Genomic DNA, 17,425 nt, shown 5'->3' on the forward strand with positions numbered 1-17,425 from the left:
GAGCTGACAGCGACACGGATGTTTGGAGATGCTTACTGTCGACAGAGACAGCAGATGCCTAGACATAGGCAGAACCCAGCAGATGTCGCCGTGGGCCTTTCCATGAGATGCTAAGCAAGCCAGAACCCGGAGTTGTGTCCTGGAGGAGCTAAGGGAAGGCCCACAAATGCTTAGAGGGGAAACCACAAGGAAACAGAGGCTGACAACAGTGAAGCCCAGGAGCAACAGACCAGCAGATGCCAGTCATGTGGCTTCCCAGCTGACAGAGGTGTTCCAGATGGCATCAGCCTTTCTTGAGTGGAGGTAACTTCTTGTTGGTGCCTTAATTTGGACATTTTCATGCCCTTAGAATTGTAAGTTACAACTTATGAAATTCCCTTTTTTAAAGCCATTCCATTTCTGATATATTGCTTTCTGGCAGCATTAGCAAACTAATACACCCAAGTAAGCTGAAAGTGAAAGGATAAGGAAAAAATATATACCATGCAAATTGAAAGCTGTAGAGCTGGGATACATATATACCAGCATCAAGTAAAATAGTCTTTAAGTAAAAAAACTGTTTAGTGGAGAAGAAGAAGGTCATTATATACTGATAAAGGGTCATTTCAACAGGAAGGTCTATCAATTATTACAGATGTATATGATTCTAGCAGCAGAGCTCCAAAATATAGGATGGATATATTGACAGATTTGAGGGGATAGATACATAGTTCTACATTAATGGTAGGTGACATTGGTACATCTGTTTCAGTAATGGATAGAAAATCTAGGCAGAAGATCAAAAGGGGAATAGAAGACTAGAATGATATTAGTCAACTAGACCTAACGGACTTATTTAGAACTCTTCACCCAACATCAACAGAAGACACCACCTTCTCTAATACACATGGTTCATGCTCCAGTAGAGACCATGTGTTTGATCATCGATGGTTTCAATAAATTCCGAAGTACTTAAATCATACTAAGTTTTTCTCTGACTACAATTGAATGAATCTAGAAATCAACAGCAACTATCTAAAATCAGTAATGAAGAGGAGGCATAATTAACAACCCACCGAAATAAAAAGGATTATGAGAGGTTACCACTAACAAGTGTATACCACCAAATTAGATAACCTAGATGAAATGGACAAATTCCTAGAAACTTACAAATAACTTACATAAACTCAAGAAATAGAAGCTCTCAACTGATCAAGAACAAATAAAGAACTGATTCAGTCATCAAAAACTTCCCCCAAGGGTGCACAGGTGGGTCAGTGGTAGAATGCTCACCTTCCATGTGGGAGACCTGGGTTCGATTCCCAGACAATGCACCTAAAAAAAAAAAAAAAATCCCCCAAAAGAAAAGTCCAGGACCAGATGGCTTCATTGGTGAATTTTATCAAACATTCCAGCAAGAATTAACACCGATTCCTAACTCATTCTTTGAGGCCAACAGTACCCTCGTATCAATGCCAAAGAAATAGAGCACAAGATAATAAAAGTACAGATCAATATCTCTTTTAATCATAGATAAAAAAATCCTCAGAAAAAAAAACACTGAAAATATAAAAGCACATTAAAGAATAGGGCGGGCAACAGTGGCTCAGTGGCAGAGTTCTTGCCTGCTGTGCTGGAGACCCAGGTTCGATTCCCAGTGCCTGCCTATGCAAAAAAAGAAAGAAAAGAAACACCATGACTAGGTGACTAAGTGGGATTTATCTCAGGGATGCAAGTGTGGTTTGGTATTAGAAAATCAATTAATGTAATACATCACATTAATACTACAAATAATAAAAACACATGATCATCTCAATTGACAAAGAACGCCATTTGCCAAAATCCACCACCCCTTCTTGCAAAAACCCTTATAATGGTAGGAATAGAAGGAAAGCTTTCCCAGTATGATAAGGGCATATATGAAAAGCCCACTGCTCATAGACTCAACAGTTGAAGACTCCAAGCTTTCTCACTATGGTCAGGAACACGATGAGGATGCCCACTCACACTGTTATTCAGTATTACAGTGGAAGCCCTAGCGAGAGCAGTTAGGCAAGAAAACTAAGTAAAAGGCATCCAAATTGGAAAAGAAGAAGTAAAACTTGCTCTATTTGCACAATAGGATCCTATATATATAGGAAGTCCTGAAAAATCCACAGCAAAGCTGCTAGAGGTAAAAAGTCCTGCGGAGTGGCAGGGTGTAAGATCAACACTGCAGGGTCATTACTAGTGCTTCTCTTTGCTAGTGATGAAATCCCCAAAAATCCAGAAAAAAAATTCATTTACAATGGCATCTAACAATATCAAATATCTGGGAATAAGTTTAACCAAGAATGTAAGGACTTATACATGGAAAACCATAAATCATTGTTACATAACGTAGAACTTAAAATTACCCATTTTAACCACATTCAGAGAGGATCAAAGAGGACCTACGTAAATGGAAGGGCTTTCCATGTTCATGGATTGGGAGACTAAGTATCATGAAGATGTTAATTCTGCCCAAAGTGATTTGCAGGTTCAAATGATCCCAACCAAAATGCCAACTTCTATGCAGAAATGGAAACATTAACCATCAGACTTATATAAAAGGGTAAGGGACCTTAACTAGCCCAAACCCCATCTTTTTAAAAGAAGAACGAAGTTGGAGTAATATTTTTGTATTTTAAAACTTATTAAAAAGCTTCAGTAATCAAAATAACATGACACTGACACTAGTACAGACATATGGACCAATGGAATTGAGATCAGAGTCTAGAAACAGACTCTCCCCATCTATGGCCAATTGATTTTTTTCAAGGGTGTTAAGTACACTCAATGGTGAAAGAATAATCTCTTCAAAAGTGGTGCTGGGAAAACTAGATATCTATCTGCAAAAGAATGCATACCTATCTATCCTACATCATATATAAAACTTTATTCAAAATGGATCATAGACCTAAATATAAGAACCAGAACTATGAAACTCCTAGAATAAAACATAGGGAAGCATGGCTAAGCAATGATTTCTTAGACTTTGCATAAAAAAATAAGCATAAAAAGAAAAATGGATCAGTAGGACATCATCTAAGTTTAAAAACTTGTGCATGAAAGGACTTCATTATAAAAGCAAAAAGACAACCTACAGAATGGGAGAAAGTATTTGGAAACCACATATCTTATATAGATTTAGTATCTAGAATATATTAAAAGATCCTACAACTCAACAACAGGACAATGCAATTCTATAATGGGCAAAAGATCTGAATAGATATTTCTCTAAAGATATACAAATGGCCAAAAGCAAATGAGAAGATGCTCAACAAAAACCACGCGATACCATTTCACACCCCCTAGAATTGCTGCAATTAAAAAAAATTTATATGTGTTGGAAGGGATATAGAGAAATAGGAACACTTATTCATTGTTGGTGGGAATGTCTAATGGTGCAGCAGCTGTGGAAAAGTTTGGTGGTTCCTTCAAAAGTTAAACATTGTATGACCATATGACCTGGCATTTCTACTTCTAGGTATATACTGAAAAGAACTGAAAGTAGGGACTCGGACAGGTATCTATAAATGAGATTCATATCAGCTTTATTTCGAATAGCTAAAAGTTGGAAGCATCGCAAATATTCATCTACAGATGAGCAGATATACAAAATGTGTTATGTGTGTGTAGTGGGATATTATATGACCATACAAAGGAATGATGTTCCTGTAGAATGGTTGAAGACATCATGCTGGTTGAAATAAGCCACACATAAAATGAAAAATATTGTATGATATCACTGAAATAATTAGAATTAGCTAATTCATAGAGCCAGAGAACAGAATACAGGTTACCAGGGAGTAGGGAATGAAGAGTGAATGCTTCATTAGTACAGTGTTTCTTTTGAGGTGTTAGAAGGGTTTTGGTAATGGATGGTGTTGATGGTGGCAGAATATTATGAATGTAATAAAATTGCATTATATATTTGAATGTGGCTAAAATGGGTAATTTTAAGTTGTACATATGGTACTAGAATATAAATTTTTAAAAAGAACAAAACATAGGAATATGGACTATAAACAGTAAACCCTACTGTAACTATGGACCACAGTTAATAGTAGAATTATAAAATCATCTCATCAGTTGTATCAAAGTTACCATACACACACACGCACACACACACATGCACACACTCACACATGCACATACACACTCATGAGAAAATGAAAGGCAAGCCACAGACTGGGAACAAATATTTCAAAATGGTATATATAATAAAGAATTGTAACCAGAATATGTAAGAACTTGTACAGCTTAATATTAAGAATATATACAGGGTGGGCAACAGTGGCTCAGTGGCAGAGTTCTTGCCTGCCATGCCAGAAACCCGGGTTCATTTCACAGAGCCTGCCCATGTAAAAAAAACAAAAAAGAATATATACAATTAAAAACAGGTAAAAGGTTTATATAAATCTTTTACCAAGGGAGATATGTGAATGGCTAAGATGCTCACCATCGCTGGTCATTAGGGATACGTAAATTGAAACCACAGCGCAGTACTACTATATACAACCTAGAATGTCTACATTCATAAAACCAGAAGACCGTAAGACCTCCCCAGTTGGATGCTTGGAACGATACCGAGCAGTGCTACTGGAAAAGGCCAACGTGAACTGGGAATGATGCAGAGAGGGTTTTGGCAGAAGTCAAGAATGCGCTCTACCTGCCCAGGTAGCTGGTAGCTGTAAAAAATAATGGCTGAGATGTTGCAAAGAGCCAAAACATAGAGAAACTCAGCATTGGAACTGATAGCAAGTTTGTTATCAAAGGTATGGTAGAATGGATTGGTAACTGGAAGGAAAATGAATGGAAAACAACCTCTGAAACAGGTGTTGTCGATAGAAAAGGTATTCAGAAGATTGATCACATTTCCCAAGGAAGGGATTTTCAGTGGAAATATGTTCCTGGTCATTGAGGCATCAAATGCAATGAAGATGCTGATACACTGGCCACAGAAACATCTAGGAATCATAGATGTTTTCTGCCTTCTTGGAGCTGTATTGCACGGTGCCAATTTCCAAAGACTTCTTATTCTCCCATGAGCATATCCATATAAAACTTGTCTTTTCACCCTTATTTCTTAATTACCAACCTCTTTGTCAAGTAAAGTATAATAAAAACCAACTTCTTGCTTTAAAAAAAGGAAAAAAAAACCAGACATACCAAGTGTTGGTGAAGATGTAGAGAAACTGATACACATTACTAGTAAGGATGCAAAATACTACAGCCACTTTTATAAACAGTTTGAAAACTTATTAAAAATGTAAATGTAAATTTACAATTCAACCTAGCAAGTTTACTTTTAAGTATCTCCCTAAGAGAAATGAAAACACATAACTATGCAAAGACATTAGCATTATACATAATAGCCCAAGACTGGAACCAGTACAAATATCTGTCAACTGGATGAAAGGATAAACAAAATGTGGTATATCCGTAAGTGAAATATTATTCAACAACAGAAACCTAACATGAACCTTAAAAAACCTGCTAAGTCAAAGAAGCATGCCGATAAAGCCTCCATATTGTATGACTGCATTTATTTAAAATGTCCAAAAGAGACAAATTTAGATTGAGACAAAGCAGAGGTGGTAGCAGGGATGGATGGTAAACAGGCACAGTGGAGCCTAAAGGGATGGTAGAAATGTTCTAATACCAGAATCTCATGATCATTTCAAAATTGAAAAATTTACTAAAAATTATCATATTAATGATAATAAATCAGACTTTTAAAAAAGTTTATTTTCTATCTGGCAACATCGAATTATGCCATTCTGTTGCAACCACTGAGTAGTTCCTGGCTGGTTCACTCAGCATAGTATTTGAGGGCCTCATTTAATAAACCAGAAATATTTATTATCCTAGACTAGACCACAGACTTGCCCGATGTTTCTTTTCATCCTTAACCTACAACATTTGCTCAGACCCTGAACTCCAGCCACCATTTTCCTGCCCTTACCAAACAAACCCCAGTATCTCTTACTTTTATATGTTGCACATATTGTCCCCCAAGTGGAAAACTTGTCCTCTCATCCTCTCACCATTCATTTCCACATAGCTTCACCTTTGAAATATTAATTAGCCTCTTTGGAATATCTCAAACTTCTATAAAATATAACTTTTCCTTACTTTGTGCCCTACTTGGTTTTAGTTTATTATAATAATATTATTCTAATTCAATTATATTATGCAATTAATGATTGCAATTGTTCTTTTCTCCTTTGTAACATTAAACAGAAATATGTGCTACAAAATGCCTTGTAAATAGTAGCAGCTCATATATTAATTGAATTATATTTTTATGCAAATGTGATTTATTACATTCACTGTCCGTGCAAACTTTATTTTCCTGTTTCTAGGTAGTATAGACTGGTAGTATTCACCCTTTTTTAGGTAGGATTGTGAAGCTGAATTGATTAGTTTTAAGAAAGTTATGGTATAGTTTGCAGAAGACAAACTCAGATTATAGTAGGGATGGCATTAACTTTGTCAGTTTTCTTTGGTTCAGGCCTCCCTTTGATATCAGCATAGTGTACGGCTCTGTCTGTCAGCATGGACTCACAGTACCACCTTCATTAAGTGTAATGAGGAGGTATTACTTTGCAGTGATGATAACTCTCATACAGCAGGATACACATGGATGGACAGACTATATTGCTGTTTTTACAGATAAGTCTGAGACGTTTCATAATAATCACATTTCTTGGTGAGCATAGACTCAATTTAAGATAAATCCTTATATTATTGTCACCTTTGAGCCCCTCTGACCTGTGTTTGGCAACCCACCTTGATCATTTCATGACCCCAAACCTATCCTGTTGCACACAAGATACAGTATTATAATTGCCTGTTACCCGTAGTCCCCAGTAGCCTATATGCTTCTTGGCTGAAAGGTTATATCTTAGCATCATCCCTAGAACTTAGCACAAGGCTTGGCATTCAGCAGATATTGGTTTAGTTGATGAATGAATGAAATATGATGGCAAAAGACTTCCTCTTATTTCAACAGGGTTTTAAGTTTAACCCACATTTATCCCTGTGGGTCAATTTTCTATCCCATTGCTGATAAATCTCATTTTAATTGGCATTCTTTGTTTAGATAATTTATGGCTTAGTTCTTACTTTATTCTTATTTTTGCATTTAGCAGTAGTTGGATCATTTTATGGGCTCATCTCAATTTTGACATAGATAACCTAAAGTTTAACTTAATAACTCAGTGTTTTGGAGGATAAGGATAGACAGATTTTAGATGTCCCACATCTCTACTGGGAATGACCAGACCTTAGAAATTCTGTAATAAAACAAAAAAAAAGATATACCATTATTTCCTATTCTATTGGGACAGGAGAAACCTACTCACTGTTTTGGGTATGAAAAGCAAGTTTTTCTGTATAAGCCCTGAGGTTTATAAAGGATGAACTCTAAATTTGAATTGTATGGTTGGTTCTTGGAAAAATAAATGAGATCATTTAGGGGAAGAAGAACTATAGGGAATCTAAAAACATGAATAAATAATTCCTGGCAAATTGAAACCCTGACATGTTATGTGAAAATGAGATGTTTCTAGACTAAAAAGTCCAGAAAAGCATTGAAAAAAAAAAGAGAATTTATTGTATGATAGAGTGGCATTTCAAATCAGTAAAAGATAGATTATCCAATAGATGTTTTCTGGACATCTGGGTGACTATCTGGGAAAAATACATAAGGTTGGATCTCTATTTCAAGCTATGTAACAGGAAAAAAAAAAAAACCCAAAAAAGCATAGGACAGTTTTCTTAAAATTGTTTCAAGAATGGGAAATCGCATTCTCTAGAAACCATCTCAAATCCTACAGCCATCAAGAAAAAGTTGAAAAATTCAGTTATGTAAAAACAAATTTAAAATTGTGCATAGGAAAAACATTGTAAAGAAAGTAAAATAACAACAAACTGGAGAAAAATATTTGCACTCGTATCTTGGACATTATTTGAAGTTCTAAAACACAGCAGCAAAGAAAATCTGGATCCAGTAGAAAAATAAGAAAATATTTTCACAGTAAAAGGAAGTGTAAATATTCTCCTAAACAATATGTAAATGTTGCTCAGATCCACTTATAGTAAGAAAAATGCAAATTAACTATAATGAGATGACATTTTAAGCCTATTAATTGACAAAGATTGAACAGTTTGATATCTCTGGATTGTAGTAGGTGTGTGTTTTAGTTTGTTAGTGCTGCAGGAAAGGCAGTATCCTAGAAATGGGTTGGCTTTTATAAAAGGAATCTATTAAGTTACAAGTTTACAGTTCTAAGGCCATAAATATGTTCCAACTAAGGCATCCAGAGAAAGATAACTTGTCTCAATAAAGGGCTGTTAGGGGTTTGTCTGTCAGCTAGGAAGGCACATGGTAAAGTCTGCTAGCTTTTTTCCTGGCTTCTCATTTCAAATGGCTTCCCCTGGGACATTTTCTTTCTGCGTCTCCAGATGTCTCTGTGTCAGCTTCGAAGCTTTTTCCAAAACGGTTCCCTCTTAAAGGAAACTAGTATGTGACCCAACTTGAATGGGTGGAGACACATCTCCATGGAAACCACCTAATCAAAGAGGCCCCACCCACAATTGGGTGGGTCACATCTCCATGGAAACAACTTAATCAACAAGATCCCACCCAACAATATTGAATCAGGGTGAAAGAACATGGCTTTTCTGGTGGTACATGACAGTTTCAAACTGGCACAGTATGCGAAATGGGCAATGTCACACACTGTTAGTGGGAATATAAATTATTACAAATTCTATGAGGAGATATTGGGCAATATTTGTCAAACTTTAAAATGTAGTTACACTCTTACAGTAATTCCACATTTAGGAATTTTTCCCGCGGATGTTGGATAAAGTATGAGTATTAAATATTTGGCATTATTCACTGTAGGACTGCTTATAATAGCAAAAGACTGGAAATAGCCTTAAAGAGTAGGAACCTCTGAGAAGTGGTTAAAAACACTGACACATCCAACTAACAGAGCACTTTTGAGCTACTAAAAAGTGAATCAACTTTATATGAACGAATAATGATATCAAAGGTACTGTTGTGAAGTAGAAATAGCAAGTCATAGAGCAATATCTCTTCTATATAGCCTCTGTATAAAAGTGGGAAATCAATACACATAAAAGGTGTGTGTGTGTTGACTCTCTCTAGAAAGACATACAAAATATTGTTAGCATCCAATGGCTCTGGGGAAGGAAATTGTTAACTAGAGAGAAGGGGTTGGAAGGAGAGTTTTCAGTGTATTCCTTTTTGTGCTATTTCAATTATCAGTGTCTCACACGTCCCTCAAAAATAAATAAGTTGTAAATAAATAAATTAACCCTTTGTCTCCTGATCTGCTTTTTCTGTGCAATTTTATATTTTATTCCCATCTTTTTGTTGTTGTTGAGTTATTCTGGACCTATATCCCTACTGGATAAATTATTGAGGCTTTTCTCTGGTTTTGTTTTCTAGGACTTTGCTGGCATTAGGATGTCATGTGGGTATATCAGATGAACATGCTGAAGAAAAGGTGAAAAAAATGAAGCTGCCAAAGAAGTAAGTTGAATATCTCACCAATGCTAAGTAGTTTATGCATGGATGTATGACACTCAAATACATCTGGACGGAAACCTAGGTATACTGCTTATATTTAAGCTATAAATCAGGTTTAAAGGTCTAAACTTGCTGAAGTACACTGGAGGTAGCTCTGTCAGATTGCCCATAGTGGAAAGAAATCTCAGAATATATTTGGAGGTATATTATACAAAGCATGTCATTTTCCTGCGCGTGTATTTGTGCACATGTATCTATATTCCTAGTTGATTGTATGTGGCTTTCCACTTTCCATTTAAAAATTATTTACTAATATTCTGTACTTTCATAAAGAAAATGTATATGCAGGATAAATATGATGTATTATTACCTAAATTTTAAGATGGGTAACAGAAGCAGATAAGTGTTATAGCAGTGGTTTTCCTGGTTGGGTCACTATTTCTGTGATCCTGTTTAATCTCTCAAAAGCTCAGCTTTCTCATCTGCTAAAAGTCATTAATATTAACAGTAATAATAACTACTTTATAAAGATATTGTAGGTATTAAATGAGTAAGTGCCCAATTAATAATCACTGAAATTGAAGTAGTCAAGCCAATTTCCTGATAGCCCTGGATTGTAAATAGCAACCTAGAAATGTTTTCAAAAATATAATGGAAATAGAAACAAGGTAATCACCCATAATTTCTGTTGTCACCCCAGTTCCCAAATTCCCCCCAATAAACATAAAATCCAAGTGGAAACTGTGTACTTTGCTAAGCAAATGAAGATTCTAGCAGGTCCTCTAATTCAGTAATCTACATTTTTATTCAGGGACTTCATAAAAAAAATTATAAAAGCTATACTATTACCTTGTGCATTTTTAAGTTAACTTCTAAAAATTTTCATCAAAAGTTTAAGCAATTCCAAAGATTGTAAGTTTATGGCATGTTTCATCTATTTACATTTTGAAATGACGCTTCTACATCATCTTTAATTGTATCCAGTGAAAACAGCTCTATACTAATTTAATATCTATCATCCATTTGAAAGCTACATGAAAGTGTTGCAAATAAAAGGAAATTTTACATTATTTTTTCCTTTGAATTTACATTTCCAATGTATTTACTCACAGAATATTATATTTTATGTTTGTAAATTCTTAATTGATCACCCTGTCATACTTCTTTATAACAAAATGTATATCTAAATTGAATTGAAGTTTTTTTAAATTAAAACATTCATACTCTGTAAGTGCAAAAGATTATGTTCAGTATACAGTTGTTGAAAACAAGATAAATTAATTTTTGATAAAAATTAGTATTTAAAGTTTTATTAGAAATAGCTCATAGCAAGATAGAATCACCTATTTTTCAAATTAGATAATGTATCTATGCATAAATATTATTTACTGAAAGAAAGATATAAAATCCATTGAAAAGTATATGTAAAAATAAGGCTTTTCTTTTTAAAAATGCATTTTTAGTTCATTGAGCCAAAAAATTGCATATTGACTTATCATCAAAAATCATGTTCAGTGATCTCTCAGGTGACAACTCAGTTATGTCCATGTTCCAATTTTTTGAAAGCAAAAACTGGAAACTACCTGACTTGCAGAGAGTTCAACATCCTCTCATTAAAGCTTTTCATTCCTTCAAATTTTAAAGAAAGTATTCCAAAAAGGCATAATCCTGGTAAAAATCATATCGGGTATAGAAGGTCACTACATAAAGGATAAAAAGTATAAGCATTAGGCTATAACAATGAATGTATGCGCCAAACAAAACAACTTCAAAAACTAAAAATAATATTTTCAAAACGCAGGAGACCAGTTTACAATTGTATTGGCAAATCATAACACATCTCTTTCAGCAAATGGTATATATAGCAAACAAATATCAATAAGCATTAATGAACATTTAAAGCCCTACAGATAGAAGCTTGGCATACAGAACCCTGCCTCTCACGTGAGGTAGGTATTCATTCTCAAACACACCTGAAACATTTAAAAAATTTGACATCCTTTAACACATAGGACATGGTATAACAATCACACTCACAGATTAGCAAAGAATAAACAACAGCAGCAACCAACATTTAAAGCCATAACACTTAGACGTTTTGAAACAGTTCTAAATAGCTGATGGATCAAAGATATCATGGAAATTCGAAAATATAAGAAAGGAAAAAGACAAAACCGTATAAAAACATATGGGAAAAAAGCATACATATTTCTTTAACTTGGAGAAAGTTAAAGAAAGACAGTCCTAGAAAGAGGAGAAATGAATGAATCTGATGGGGATGGGAACATCCAAGACACCAAAAGGAAAAAAAAAAGGTTTCTTTTGGTAAATTTAAGAATATTTTAGGGGCCAGCAACAGGGAGCATTCTCGCCTGCCATGCCAGAGACCCGGATTCAATTCCCGGTGCCTGCCCATGCAAAAAAAAAAAAAAAAAAAGAAGAATATTTTAGATAGCAAAATGTAATAACTTTATGCCAAAAATGTTTTAAAGATATATTAAATGGACTATTACATAGAATAGTGTCAAAACTGACTCAAGAAGAAAGAAAACATGAATAGATCTATAACTATTAAAAAACTTAAAATAGAAATACACACACACACACACACACACACACACACACACACACACACACACACACACACACACACACACACACACACACACACACACACACACACGGTAGGCCCAGCTACTTTTCTATTGAATTCTACCAAACATTCAGAACAGATACTCTGAATTGAAAAAGAAGCAGCACTTCACAGCTTACTTTTTAAGATTAATATAACCTTGATACCAAAATCAGATTAATATGAGAAAGGGAAATTATATTTCCATCTTAATATGGACATAGATGCCAAAATCTAAATAAAGTATTTTCAAACCATCCTGAGGTATATTAAAGTATATTATGACAGAGCTAAGTTTTATTCCAGTGATGAAAGGATGGGTTAACATTAGAAAATAAACCTCAATAAAGTCACTAGTTCAAAAAAGAGAAAATGCATATGATCTTATCAATACATATGAAAAGTGGGCATAGGATATGAACAGATGATTCACAGAGGAAAAAGCCTAAGAGCCAGTAAACTCATAAACTCAACCTCATTAATGTTGAAACTGCAGACCACATCAAAGCAAGGAGCTCCAGCTCACATTTTGAGCCTTCTCGTGTAAGACTGACCTGCCAACTTTTGGACTAGAAGTGAGATTGAAGAGTTTAATCACAAAGAAAGTGGAGCTCTTATCTGGGAGGAACTTACCCCGTACCCCTGGAGATGGTGAGAAGGATGGAGAATTCACATGGTTCCAACGGGCACCTGTGCCTGTCTTTCTTCTCCTTAGAGTCATCAGTAGTCACTTTCAGATCCCATCCTCATCGCCAAAACTTATGAAAGAAAACCTTTTCCTGACTATAAGATCCCACAGCTTTGTTGAGAGATTCATCCACAGCATTCCATTTAGAAAGCAGAATGGAGCTTTCTGCCTGGCAGGTGAAAAGGGGAAGCTCATAGAGGGCCACCTGTGGAAGCAATTGAGATGTTCTGATTGGGTAACATTGTTTCTTATTTATGAAGGGAAGGGAGGATCTTACAAAGTGGGAAGCAGGTAAACATTGATTAGCATGGTATGCTTGTCCAGTCTGATAAACTAGCTCTTATTGGACCAAAAGCAGTTTTATCACCAGGAATTGCTTATTAGCAACTCTGTAGGGTGTTGTGGTAGTTAGATTCAGTTGTCAACTTGGCCAGGTGAAGGCACCTAGTTTTGTTGCTGTGGACATGAGCCAATGGTACATGAACCTCATCTGTTGCTAATTACATTGGAGAGGAGGCATGCCTGCTGCAATGAATGACATTTGACTTAATTGGCTGATGCTTAAATGAGAGCATGCCTCATAGCACAGCCTAAGCAGCTCAGCATACCTCAGCTCAGCCCAGGCCTTTGGAGGCGCAGAAAGGAATCACCCTGGGGAAAAGTTGTTGGAACCCGGAGGCCTGGAGAGAAGGCCAGCAGAGATCACCCTGAGCCTTCCCACGTAAGAAAGAACCTCAGATGAAAGTTAGCTGCCTTTCCTCTGAAGAACTAATGAAATAAACCCCCTTTTATTAAAAGCCAATCCATCTCTGGTGTGTGGCATTCTGGCAGCTAGCAAACTAGAACAGGTGTGTTCTGTTTTCTCAGGAAATCCCAGCAGGTGAATTGTTTTTGTCTTTGAAAGGGATCTTCTCCTTGCAAAAGTCAATGTGGGCAGCCATTTTATTTTACTTAGCAGTTCAGATTTTAAAGGGGAGAGGTGATGATGACCAGAGCAAAATTTCATCTGACCCCTTTCCTCCTGTTGTAAATTCTTCCTTCCAAGTGATTTACTAGTGGCTAGATTAGAGAAGAGCAAGATACAAATGTAGTCTATAGGATGATTTAAAAAAATGCTTCTTTCTGAATTAGTTGTATGGATGTACAGGCCAATAATCTCTATACAGATAGCTAAAAGATTAGAAATAATCACAGATTGGAGTATGGCAAGATGAGAAGTTATGTTTTAATTTGTCCTTAAGGAGATTATTCAACCAACATATTTATGATGTTCATATGAAGATTAATTTTTCATTGAAGTTTGATAAACACTGGTACTTGATTACTAACTGTTGTTACTTTTTACCAGGTTTACCTTGGCCATTTCTCAGCTTAACTCACTTGCTTGCCTTTGCTGGAAGCATAGTTTTTCTGTGTGCCAGGGTTCTCTGTGGTACACATGTGCCTTTATAGTAGCTTTTTCGTAACTGTTAGAAACGTGGTAGATTTCCACACACAGCCCTTGGGCTATGATATATTAAAAAGCAACATCATAGCATAATAAATATTCACAGTTTAAAATATTTCTGTTGCTGTTTCTTTTGCAAATATTCTGTGACCTATCATGAACCTGGAGTTTAGAAACACCATGACATTAAAAAATAATTTTTAGTTTAGCTATATAGAAATTTTAGCTATCTATATAGAGATTAATTTCACGTTAGAGGGGGAGCTTTTTTTACATGTCCTTATATAATAGATGATATTTGTTCAACTTAACTGTACTACAGGTGCAAGAGAATATTTTAGAGACCCTTTTATAATTAGTCAAGTTTGATATGTTAGTTGGCATTGAATCCTACTATCCTTATTGGAAAAATAGATGATTTGAGTAATGGGGTATTTTTCTGATACATATTTTACACATTTCACAAAAAATCATGTTAGATAACTTGACTGGAACGGCCCTAAAACTCCTTAAGGATTATTCCAGGATGTAGGATTGTTCTAATGTTCTCCCTTTTCCCTGTTCTTCTTCCCTTCACCTCAAAACAAGCAAGCAAACAATTAAAGAGCACCCCACATATCATCTATTCTTAAATTCATTGATCTTCCCACTTTACTATAAAATTAGACTCTTGGGCAGGCCATGGTGGCTCAGCACCCAGAATTCTCGCCTTCCATCCAGGAGACCCGGGTTTGATTCCCGGTGCCTGCCCATGCAAAAAAAAAATTAGACTCTTGACCTATTGCATCGTTTAATGAGCATAGAGTTGAATTAGTATAGGAATGAAGAAAACTGCAGAAAGAATCCATTCCGAGAATTTGTGGTCCCCTGTAGCTAACATGCCAGAGCAACTGACATGTTTTAGAAAAAAATCTGTTGATTTAACTGAAAATAAAATCCTTGCCTGAAAATGAATGCAATTTATTTGAAGTTATTTTATTTATTTATTTACTTATTTATTTATTTTAGCATTTTTCTGTTACTAAATCAAAAAACACAGGTCAGAAACTGGTTGCCTGTATATCAATGGGAGATACTCCTATCTGTCAGTGAAAAGTGTGTGAGAATTTTCAGAGGGGCTTTTTATTTTTAAGATAACAAGTCAGTTTTATTTTAATGTTTATAACAATAATTTTTCACAACAAAATAATAGTCAAGCAAAATTACTGACACTGATGCAAACTTCAGAATTATATTAGAGGTTTTATTGCCAAGCAAATCAAGCTGTTTTTATTATCCAAAGCACTTGCCAAGGTTGAAGTTAATGAAATCTTTCCAAAATAAGCAGGTTTCATTAGCAATATCAAATTGTTCAAAGAGTATATTTTTAAAAATGAGTTTTCTAAAACAATCACATTTTCCCCTAAGTTATCATTGCTAGCATCTTGTTTGTATTGTGGTATTTACTTGACAAGTGTTTATTGAATATCACTTCACCTTTGTCCCAGGTAGGTTTATGTGCTGGAATCATGCAGCAGGTAGACTTTTCTTGGGCTCCCCAAATCCAATGTCCTCTCCTTTGGGGCAGAAAATATTGCCTTCCCTACTCCCTTGAAGTTAGTTATGGTCATGTAACTTCATTTGCCCAGTGAAGTGGGAGTGGAAGTGATATTTGTCACACCTTGGCACATGATTCTAAGAGTTAAACTGCAAACGAGAAATCAGGATTTAAGGGATGATTCTGATTACTGAATCATTATATAGATACTCCTTTTTGCTTTTTGGTGTACTGGAGTAGACAGAAGGAAATTCTTGAAATCTCTGAATTGTAATCCAGCTGCCTTGATATCTGATGGTGATTGTAAAGCCTTTATCTTCTGCCCCTGTGATTGTAAAAACCTTGTGACTAACCTTCATTTGTACCCGGTTATCTAGTTTTTCAAATTTAAAGTCTTGTCATCCCTAAATGCTTAATGAAAGGTCTTGGGTTAGCCCAGAGCTAACCCACCCAAGTCCAAAGTTATCTTGATAACCAACACTGAATCTAACCAAAGTGGGCTCACCTGATATGTGCAGTAGCTTAGACTTTAATCTACAAATCACCTATACCTCATTCTGCCATTTTCTTATGTATGTGCTGACTAAGCATGTAATCAATCTGTACAGACTTGTATTAGTTAGGGTTCTCTAGAGAAACAGAATCAACAGGGAACACTTGCAAATATAAAATTTATAAAAGTGTCTCACGTGACCGCAGGAACGCAGAGTCCAAAATCCACAGGGCAGGCTGTGAAGCCGATGACTCCGATGGAGGGTCTAGATGAACTCCACAGGAGAGGCTCACCATCCGAAAACAGGAATGGAACCTGTCCCCTCTGAGTCCTCCTTAAAAGGCTTCCAGTGATTAGATTTAGCATCACTAATTGTAGAAGACACTCCCCTTTGGCTGATTACAAATGGAATCAGCTGTGGATGCAGCTGATGTGATCATGACCTAATCCTATGAAATGTCTTCATTGCAACAGACAGGCCAGCACTTGCCCAATCAGATAAACAGGTACCACAACTTGGCCAAGTTGACACCTGTCCCTAACCATGACAGTCCACCCCTTGTCACCTATATATATATCACCTTAAACCATACTTAATTTCCAAATGAAAACAAATAAGCACACATTTTATTCTTTTACCTGACAATACTCAACTGTCCTGCATATAACTGGAAACACATTAAATCTCTCCAGAATAGGGGGCAAATCCTTGGGCAACATTCATTCATAAACTTGATATTTTACAACTTAAATAGTATAACATGAACAAAACAGCATTACAGTCCTCGTTTCTGTAACTGATCACGTGGTCGAAGTTCATATTTATCACTACCTTCTTCCACTACCCATTCCATGTTCCCTTTCCCCTCAGCAAGCACTTCAGCTGGCCGTGGTTCTTTGCCTGGTGGGGTGACCCAAACCTTCATCCTGAAGTCTCAGAGCCATTAGTAGTCCTGCCTGGATTGTGTTGTTGCAGTTTTCCATTGATTTTAATCACAGGGCATGGTAGTACAAATAAACACCCTAGGGGATCTCCTATATTCCAAGAAAACTCTTCTTT

General features: G+C 35.8%; 1 protein-coding gene across 2 annotated transcripts in view; it reads left to right on the forward strand.

The window, feature by feature from the left end:
* The window catches only part of RYR2 (ryanodine receptor 2), a 779,580-nt gene that overhangs the window by 469,526 nt on the left and 292,629 nt on the right, over positions 1-17,425 (forward strand). For both annotated transcript variants that reach the window (XM_077168436.1, XM_077168435.1), the window contains one exon: positions 9,488-9,571. In XM_077168436.1, the coding sequence (XP_077024551.1) occupies positions 9,488-9,571 (84 nt within the window). The remainder of the gene's footprint in view (positions 1-9,487; positions 9,572-17,425) is intronic.

This window comes from Tamandua tetradactyla, chromosome 7 (genome assembly GCF_023851605.1).
Source record: "Tamandua tetradactyla isolate mTamTet1 chromosome 7, mTamTet1.pri, whole genome shotgun sequence".
Classification (NCBI taxonomy): Eukaryota; Metazoa; Chordata; class Mammalia; order Pilosa; family Myrmecophagidae; genus Tamandua; species Tamandua tetradactyla.